The following is a 10,482-nucleotide window of genomic DNA, read 5'->3' as shown; positions in this document are numbered from 1 at the left end:
CCTGCCTGCCTGCCTTCCTTCCTGCCTTCCTTCCTGCTTCCTGCCTTCCTTCCTGCCTCCTGCCTTCCTGCCTTCCTGCCTGTCTTCCTGCCTTCCTTCCTGCCTCCTGCCTTCCTGCCTTCCTCCCTTCCTGCCTCCTGCCTGCCTGCCTTCCTGCCTTCCTGCCTTCCATTCATTCATTCTTTTGGAGGAAGAAAGAGAGAGGAAGAAATGAGTATAAATAGAAAAAGATTTCCATCATTGTAATTCCCATAAGAAGTTTGGAAACCATACTTAATTTGCATATGTGTTCGCTTACTAATTCTCTTTGGACAAATTAAAATAGCATGGATAGAATAGTGTTTCTTTGTTTGAAGAAATATTTTTGTGTGATGAATATTATATATATTTTTCAGGTGCTGTAGCCTCTATGTTTTGGGTTGATGCTGAATTAGGGGTTGATATTTATCTTGATGGTAAGTTTAAAAGCAAATATTCTTTTGTTTTTAAGTAAAATGTTATGGTTAAGGTAACTTTTGTTTCATATTATAATTTTAATTCCTTGCATTGTTACTTTTTAAAAAGTTTTTTGGGAAAAAGAGCATGCAGAAGTAAGGGAGGGGATTGAGGGGGACAGAGAGAGAGAGAGAATCTTACACAGGCTCTCCACTCAGTCCTGAGCCCAACGTGGGACTTGATCTCACAACCCTGGGCTCATTACTTAAGCCAAATTCAAGAGTTTGACATTCGATGGACTGAGCCACACAGGTGCCCCATATTGTTACTTTTACACTTGTTTAATTACTGAAGTAATTCCAGACAGTGGAATAGCTAGATGTCAGATCTTACTATTAACTCCCCATCTAGTGCATCCACTAATAGTATGTAGGTTTATTCAGGTGCCTGCGTGGCCCAGTCAGTTCAGCTTCTGACTCTTGGTTTCGGGTCAGGTCTTGATCTCAAAGTTCCTAGGATCAAGCCCTAAGTCAGGCTCTGAGCTGACAGCATGGAACCCGCTTGGGATTCCCTCTCCCTTCTCTCTTTGCTCCAGCCCCGCTTGCCCTCTCTTTCAAAATAAACTTAAAAAAGAAATAGTATATAGGTTTCTTATGTCCTGTTGATTTATATACTTAGTATGTGAGAGAGCTTTTTCTTAATTAAAATATACAGTGGAGGATCCTAACTCTGCTTCCTTTTTTCTTTAAGGTAAGAAGTAAGCACGTCCTTCACCCCTTCCTTTATGTACCTTCACACTTTTGGGCAATTTTATTCAAGGCTTCATTTAAGACATATTAGAAACTTGCTGAATTAAGTAACTCTGCCCTGCCTACCCTTGACCTTTCTTTAAACCAGGTCTTCCCTAGACTAAAAAGGAAGATTTAAGACTGTCTCCAGTCATTTGGCTCTCATTCAGATGCTGGGTAGCAGGTCGAATTCCCTGGGCATCTTCAAACTCCTACTGCTGCTGTCCTGTGAAACAGTTATTTCGCATATAAATTCAGAGATTGCCAAACTAATTGGCCATTTGGAAACTTAGGTTCATGTTATGGAAAACATTTGTGTGAGTCAGATTTGGTGCAAATTACTAGGAATGAGACAATTACAGATGTCTCAGATTTGTTAAATGGAAATTTAAATGTTAAGAAAAGTCTTGATTTTGATTATGTGAATGTACACTGGAAATAACCTGTCTTGTGTAATTTCTCACATTCCACTTTATATGATGGAATGTATCTCATCACAGTTTGATTGTAAGCTTTTTCAAGGCCATAGAAATCTTATTTTCTTATTTGCTTCTTTATTTCATTTAAAAAATTTGTTTTGTGACCTCTGATGCCTTACAGCGGTGCCAGGCACTCGGTGCGTATGTGAAGGTAGCATTGAGTTAAACTGCAGCGTTGGCAAGAGAAAAACCAGTACTTTATCTTATAGAATAACATTTGTGAACTGAAATAGATTAGTTGTGATTTCCGCTCTCGTGTATAAAGGTGATTAAAAGAGATATTCCTTTGTAGGTATCATAACTGTTGTGGACTCAAAATACGGATTAAAAGTAAGTTGAAAGATAGTGGTAAGTTGCTAATAATCTGTTAAACGCTATATATATGGGGATGATTATATTGTTTTCTTTACATTTTTTGTTTGCATTTTTTAACAAAAAGGTTTTTTTAACTCTTGATTAATAGGTGAAATTCATGTATCTTTTAATTATTATGTTTTTAAAAAAATATTTATTTTTGAGAGAGAGAGATAAGAGTCCACACACACACAAATGGGGGAGGGGCAGAGAGAGGGAGGACACAGAGTCTGGAGCTCAGAGCCCGACAGAGGGCTCGAACCCACACACCAAACTGTGAGATCATGACCTGAGCCGAAGTGGGACGCTTATCCAACTGAACCACCGGCTTTCCCACTTGTGTTTTTAAATTAAATATTTATTTCCTATTACTCTGGCTTGATTTGATAAAAGTTGAAAGTGTAATAGTTTTCAATAAAGATAGTACAGGATAAAGTTTCGGTATGTAAACTTCCTCAGTGGGATTCAACCCTAGTGAAATGTTAAAAAGAACGTCTATCAAAAGTTCTTCGATAGAAGACATTGAGCTTGCTAAAGCATAGGAGAGCTTTTTTCTCTTGGTAAACTGCTATCAGACACAAACTGGAGATAACTGAGTTTTAAAAAAATAATCGGTTTACTTTCTTTTGAAGAAATCAGGATTTATCCACAGGTGTCGAGAGAAGCTCCTTCACAGGGCCTCTTCCTGTGAGGTTTTTCTAACTACCACAATGGGCTGTAATTTATAAAATGCACTTAGTAGGATTCCTAAAACATGTTGCATAAAATAAGACCGTATTTCTCAACTTTCCAAGTGAAATTCTACTAAAGGCAAAACACAATGCAAGTGTCCTCTCCTGGTCCCGGTCTGGGAGTACAGATGGCACCTGAAGTAACCGTTTCTTACCAGTGTCATGTAATATCTAAACATTCAAGTCCACTTTGTATTCTGCCCACAATATATCTGAAGTTGTTAACCTGGAAAGTTTTCCTTGCCAGCCTTCAGTAACGTTATGCGCTAGGAATGTCCGGCAGGCCTGTGACGTGGCCACCAGCCTCCCTTCACTGGCCCTTTGGCTCTCTCAGGACTAGAGGACACTATTTTGAGATGTTTGGGAGATTGTTTCTTTGTAGATTTTAAGCCCAAAATGGTTAATAGTCTTAAGAATTAAAGATTCTGAATGTTACAATTTTACTCAGAAAAATTCCATCTATTTCGAAATCAGAATATTTCTCACAAAATGTCTATGGAGGAAGCAAAAGAAATCAAATTCTGTATTCTCAGTACTTATTATAGGCATGTTTGAATTCATCTCTTATCTACCAAATTTCAGATAAATTGGTATAGCAGTTTAAGACATTTTATGTTTGTTTTTTTTAATAGACTTAAAGTGTCATACCCAGAGTAAAAGTCTATATAGTAATGATTGTAAGAATAATTTTATATGTATATTTAGATGTGTAGAGGAGTTAAAAAGAATCTATTACCAGCCAAATTGAGGCCAAATAAACAAAGCAACGTTCTGAATAATGCAAACACAGTAAACGTTTAACCTCCTGCCACCTTGATAAAACCTCTTAAATTATTAAATCAATATACCTACACAAAACTGACATACTGTCAGGATAATGGAAACTTTAGATTTTCTAAGTCAGATGCCAGATAAATAACTTTTCTCTTATATAAAGAATTTGCCCACTTGTCCAATTCCTCTGGTTGCAAAGCTTGACCCCAGCACTGCTTGTGATTCAGAGAATTCTGAGGCAGTACAAGTAATGACACTTGGATAATGGGCAGCAATTTAAGGTGTCATGCTTCACCGAGCCGGCCCATCACATGCGGAGCTGAGAAATGGTACCCTGTGGCCAGGCAGCCGAATTGAAACTGAAGTGGTAATTGATATCACGGGCTATCACTCTAATGGGATTGTCACCCATTGATCTGAAATATTCATTTTTTAATCATGGGCAAAGAATTGGACAACTTCAAATGACAGCTCTCTATTCTTGGGACTTGACACCGGGCTCCCAACGTTGTTCTTTTCAGTTCTACAGATGTGACAGCATTTAATGCAATAGAATCAATGAATGAAGTTACACAGAAAAGGTCAAGCGAGAGGTTTCTTTTTGGCTCTTCTGTGATATTGCGCTAGCTGTTGAAACAATTCAGTCAGAAAACAGTTTGGCTTGGAAAAGACCGGGAAAATAAATAGACTGACATTATGCAATAATCATTTTTTAAAAGCTGAGATAGTGTTAGATCTATAATCAATCCATTGGAAAGAGATGGCCACCGCCACTGCTTTTCCTAAATGTCATGTGACATCTTCGACACTAGATGTATTTCCACTTTGGTCAACAACAGTGCTTTCCCCCCTTTCTCTCTCCTTTTTGGTCCGGCTTGTTTCTATTTCTGCAGAAAAGGACACCCTAGGTCCCTTATTGAAGTTGGGTCTCCAGTGGCGGTATCTCACAGGCTTCCTTTCTGCCTTACCCTGTTAGGAGAGTTGAATCCTAATTTTCTGGGTGTGGTAGATTAATTGGTACCACAATCGTTTTTATCTTCTTAAATATGTAAGCAGAAGCCATAGTGTAAGCAGACATGAGGAATCCTTTGGGGATATGTATGCGTACATTCAGACACACACACTATAAAATTTTTGAAAGATTTTTTTACAAAGATATTTCTTCTTTGCCTGTACAGATAGAATAGAATATCAAAATTCCCATTTTTTAACTATAAATGGAAATCATCCAGCTGACGGGCAATATCAGAGAATGTCCTTTTGAATAACAGACACTGTTATATTAGCCTTTTTGCGAAGTTTGACTTGGGGAGGTAGGAAGTTAGTTACATACGGGAAATGTTGGGCTGATACCCTGAGAAAATAAATGTTAGTGTGCATTTACTATTTCTTTATGTTTGTGTTTGTATATGCATAGAACAGGGTTTTTATATCTTTTTCTGTAATTATTTGTGATCATTGCATGTCTTATTCATAATAGATTGTATATATTGGCCTATTTGTATTTTGGGGATTTTAATGTGTTTTTATATTTGTTACTTCTTGAACTGCCAAAAGGTAGTAAAATGTTACTTAGCTTATCTTTTAGAGAAATAAATACATTAAAAACATGGGTTACTTTTGTGAAATTACTGTTAGTTTGGTTTTGGTATGGAAATTCAAAAATAAAATCTCTAATTTTCTTGCCATATCTTTTTTATATCCCACCAACTCACAACGAAATGGCCCCAAATTCATATATAAATCTTCCAAAAGGTCAACATACAATATTTGGAAAAATATTTCAAATTTTTGAAAGAACTTGAGTATTACAGGATCTTTCAAAACAGATGCCTTTGTTAAATGGATTGCTGAGTAGAGAGGGAATTGTTGCTGCATAGAGATTATATGAATATAGAATATTTCAAATAACAGTACCCATGCATCCTTGTCAGCACATAGGAAGTGTTACCTAGAATTCATTCAACAAATATTTGTTGAGCCTGTTGCTGTCTCTGGAATGGTAACAGACTTACTCTCTACCGGATGTAGTAACAGGATTTACAATGGCCTCGGGCCAGGAACGATTAGCAAAAACAGTAAACTTTGTCTCTTGTCAAGGACCCGTTTTTGATACAGTATTTTAATAATAAATATAATTTTGAATGTAATTTTTAGGTAATCTTTATGCATATACTCTTCTGCAATTGTTACCATTTATGTAATGTGTACATACAAGATTGTTTTTATATGACATGAAAAGCTTTCACAAGTTTTTAAAATCGTGTTCATTTTACTTCCATTGAGCATATTTTCACTTTCTGAAAAATACCCCTCTAATAGGCTATCCTGTGACAGTGACGGTAGTAAATTTAGTCTCTTCTTTTGTAAAAGGAGAATAGCCATTTCCTGTGATTATTGGGAAGACTAAGTGAGATTATGTAAAAGAATCTAAGAATTTGTGAAGTTTGATTTCAAGTGCAAAGAACATTAATATAAACAAATTGCTTCTGACCTCAGTAGGCAGCTTTTTATTGTGAGAAGGAGAATCTGTTGAGGGTTAAGGTAGTCACGGTGGAACATTTTGCTGAGACGAACTTATGGCATTGGTGCCGCTAGGGATTTAAATAGGATTAAATAGTAACTGCTTCCAGAGGGATGAAAACTACCTGGTGGGCTCCTAAGTCGATGTCAAAATATTTTTTTTAGAGCTGGCTAGACTCTGGGGAAGACAGCAGAAGAAACAGTTAAACTTTGGGGCCAGATCACTGAGGTGTGGGTTTCTGTAAATGAGAAGCCGTTTTTAGGCCAGCACTGGGGCTGTGTCCTTCCCACGGCTTCTTAGTTTCTAGGGAGTATGACGGGCCCAGTATTGGGTCCATATGGTGTGTGATTCGGGGAGGGGAGGCAGGCTGGGGTGTGGGTTGGAATGCAGGGAGTATATTAGATTTTAAGAAAGCATTTTTATATATATAAATAATAAAGGATATTTAGAACAAAAACAGCTTTGTAAAAAGGAAAGTGCCTAAAATTTGAACTGTTATGTTCTTTGTTTTTATTATTGACATGATTTAAATCTGGAGGGTTCTCCTTTGAAAAAGTGGATGTCAGGAGGACAGACTTTAAGTCCAAAAGAAACCCCCACAGATTCACTATAGGAAAACACAAATGGGGAGTAAGATGCTTTCAGTTAGAAAAGTTATTTTTGCATTTATGTATTTAGTAATAGAACTTCTGAAGTCTGTATTAGAAGCTGGAAAGGATTCTCCAAAGTAAAATTCCTTGTGTTGACGTTAGAATTTGTGTTATACCACAGTAACTTTTTCCATACTTTGTTTTTGTTTAGCATTTAGAAGAGGAAAAACCTGATGGCCTTATCAATGAAGCTTCTAGGTATTCATATTTGAAATATATATTCATTACTGGCAAATTGAGGAGAGAAAATTATTATGAAAACCAAAACCAAACTGAGAAGTATAAAAACATAGTCAAGAAAAATTTATCTTTTTTGTCCTGTAATTTTTTGCCAACTATTTATAATGGTCTGATAACTAAAATTTTATTTAAGACTTTTATTATAGCATAAAATGAGTATTGGACGTAGCAGTTCTTTTAGAGGAATTTGGGAAAAGTGAATATTTAAGACTATTTTTTTTTGTTCTTATACAATTTCATAGGGATTGAAATAATTGTAAAGATAAGAGCTAGCTCCCTTACTACCGTCTTTCACACTAATTCTTCTGATTCACATGGTTACTGTTAATCAGAACAAGAGAAGGACAGATATGGAAATGGTTTTAATTGACCTTTAGAACATTTTTTAATTTAAATGCCTGTATGTTCCAAATTGGGTTGTCTGTAGACTTAAAAATATTTAAATGAGTTTGCCTACCCTAAGCATATTCTTACTAATGGGAAAAAGACTTTGGGGTTGACCATAGCTGCTGAGTGTGCTGCTGAGTTTAAGGGGAAGGCTCTCTGAGGTTTGCTAGGATGATCCAGACATAAATAATTGACTACAAGCAGGCACTTGACTCCCTGTCGCTTTGGAATATGGGGCTCTGTGGTTCTGTAATCCTGCCTGAACACTGCATTTGGTGAGTAGGTGTGGTTCAGGTTAGATTGAACGTAGCCATTTTTGTAACTGTTTTCCTTGCTAAAATACATTTATTACAGAAAATGTAAATAAGCCGAATAGGAAATAGCAAAGTGTCATTAAAGCCCAAATAAAATAGAGTTAAACATAGAAGGCCTCCAGTGTAAAGATTGTAACTGTTTGTATTTTGAGATGTCCAAATTAAATCTCTATTCATAGAGCACTTACTTAAACAAAATGGAATTGTGATGTATGTACTATTGAAGCTTGCTTTTTCAGTGAATTAAAGTTAATTTATTTTTGAGAATTTGATGATGTTTCTTGAAACAATTGGCTGGATCTACGACTTCTTATTATATTAAGCTGTACTCTAGCATTCTGTCAGTGGGATTCTTTAACTTGAATTTCTGTGTATCTATTTTACAGAAAAAATACATAGTTGTAATGATGCTCAGGATCCCATTGTATCTTCTGAAGAGTAGTTAAAAAAAAAGTGTTTAGTGTTAAGTGAATTTGTTCTTTTTCTTTGAAAATTATGGTAACTGTTACATGGAGTGTTTTAGCCAGTTGCCTGTCCATATTTTACCACATTGAATATCTGAATTGTATTATTTCTTACAAAGAAAATTATGAGTTGAAAATCATCCTTGGTTGCACACTTTTAGGGACATATTTGTAGCTTCAGAGTGAGAGCACTTTGTAAATATTTTTTGAATGAATAAATGTGAATCCTGAATTTACATAGTGATGGATACAGTTTATTCACTTAAGAATGATAAATAGGTTAGGAGTGAATTCAGTTACTGGATAGAGTACCGCACCGTTCTTAACAAATACTTGCTCTGAAAGGGTTTTGTGTTTTTAATTTCTTAACATTTCTCTTTTGACACCTGGCCTTTGTTCGCTAATTTAGGCAGGTTGCTCTGGCAGATATTATCATCATTAACAAAACAGACTTGGTCTCAGAAGAGGACTTAAAGAAATTACGAGCAACCATTAGGTATGCAATTTTAAGTGTCAACTACCTACGAGTCCAAAGTGTACTCTACAAAATATTTTTGCTATAACTGTTGCCCTGTAGATACTTAGGTTCAAGGTTGACCTTCCTTGCGTACCATTTGGGAATCATATATTGTTATTGCCTAATTGCCTGTTATGTAACTGGGAGCCTGTAAAATCATTCCTCATTGCTTACAGTGTAGTTCAAGGTTCACAGACTGATATTCAGGGTCTTCTGACTCCATCCCCCTTCTCCTATCTTCTCTCTGACTCTTTCCGTGAATGAAGTTCTCTGACTTTACTCAGGACGGTTTATTTTCCCATGGAAGTATCTTGCCAGATCCTTTCTTTACTCTTACATGTTTCTCACTGCCACTATACCAGTCCTTGAATTTCTTCACTGTCTCCGGTTTTCTTTGCTCTTTTTTTTTTAAAGATTTAAAAAAATTTTTTAAATTTATTTTTGAGAGAAAGGGAGAGACAGAGCATATGTAGGGGAGGGGCAGAGAGAGACAGAGACACAGAGTCTGAAACCGTCTCCAGGCTCTGAGCTGTCAGCACAGAGCCCAACGCAGGGCTCGAACCCATGAACAGCAAGATCATGACCTGAGCTGAAGTCGGCCACTTAACCGACTGTGCCATCCAAGTGCCCCCCCCTTTTTTTTTTTTTAAACACAGTTACCCACTGTGAAGTCTCCCTTGACTCAGGTGGTCTCATTTCCCTGAACCCTCATTGACTTTGTCTTCCTTGAGTGTCAACTAGACATGCCTGTCTTCCAGCTTGTTTTAGTGTCTTCATGTCCATGGCCAAGGTCCGTCAACATAGGACAATATGAATGGTACTCAAATATATGTGAAATGATCCAACAGTCATTTGGACTTCTCAAATCAGTTTAGAGTTCAGGGACTTTGAATTATTTTTTAAGCTCTAATAAATGCCACGTACAGAGAGACATTCAGTAGCTTTTATTATTAGTCCTCTTCAATGAGTATAATCTGCTGACATCATATTTTGATTCTGCTGGTACCAGTTCTTAAGAGTACACTTAATATTTTCTGCATATTTTATATTATTTTAATGGTAATATACTCTGAGTCTGCACTATAAAAACTGTAATAATATCTCCATGTGGATGGCATGTAGTGATGCGTAGCATTTAGGATGATGGACTTTGGAATCTGGTTGGCTTCTACTTGTTGGTCTGTTTCTCGCTGTATTCTTATGTCTCGTCTCTAAAACAGGAATAATACCTATTTCATTAAGTTCTGTTTGAAGGTTACATGAGGCAGTGTTGGAAAGTGTTGTCTAGTGCCTGACACGTAGTAAGTGCTCTCTGTTCGCTACTATTATCAGAGTGGACATGCTGTTCCTAGTTTACATAGGAAGTTCAAGTTGCAGTGAATAACACTATGAAATAAATAGAAAAATGGTTGATATTTTTTGAAAAGTCTAGAAAGATGAAAGCAGTGAATGGAGATTGCTTCCCTTACCCCTTTTGACACTCATCTCCTAAATTGTGTTTCTCTTTTCAAAACCCCCCTGCGTCGTTGTGATTGCTGGAAAGGAGGCCGTAAGTCTTGCAGCAAACGTGTTTGGCATGAAAGGAAGGATTGTCGGTACTGGGCTCTCCTGTCCCCGCGTTGACCACTTTGCTGGGTTCCTGACGTCAGCAGTGCTGACGGTCAGCCTTGTTGCCAGCCTGCCCCACACTGCAGCGCCGGGGAAGGGTTTGGACCCAGTGCTGTGATAGCTCACAGGCCTTCTGGCTGTTGACTCTCCGATGTACCTGACCGGCAGGCACCTGACTGGGCGCTAGTTTGGGGAGCTGGAAGGAAGGGAGCGTGTT

General features: G+C 37.2%; 1 protein-coding gene across 3 annotated transcripts in view; it reads left to right on the top strand.

Moving 5' to 3' along the window:
• The window catches only part of LOC115275687 (COBW domain-containing protein 1), a 52,744-nt gene that overhangs the window by 23,614 nt on the left and 18,648 nt on the right, over nucleotides 1–10,482 (top strand). For all 3 annotated transcript variants that reach the window (XM_029919389.1, XM_029919387.1, XM_029919388.1), the window contains exons 5-8: nucleotides 396–455; nucleotides 1,995–2,032; nucleotides 6,887–6,933; nucleotides 8,550–8,636. In XM_029919389.1, the coding sequence (XP_029775249.1) occupies nucleotides 396–455; nucleotides 1,995–2,032; nucleotides 6,887–6,933; nucleotides 8,550–8,636 (232 nt within the window). The remainder of the gene's footprint in view (nucleotides 1–395; nucleotides 456–1,994; nucleotides 2,033–6,886; nucleotides 6,934–8,549; nucleotides 8,637–10,482) is intronic.

The sequence above is a fragment of the Suricata suricatta genome, chromosome 13 (genome assembly GCF_006229205.1).
Source record: "Suricata suricatta isolate VVHF042 chromosome 13, meerkat_22Aug2017_6uvM2_HiC, whole genome shotgun sequence".
NCBI classification, from domain to species: Eukaryota; Metazoa; Chordata; class Mammalia; order Carnivora; family Herpestidae; genus Suricata; species Suricata suricatta.
This window is presented reverse-complemented; position numbering and strand designations above follow the sequence as displayed.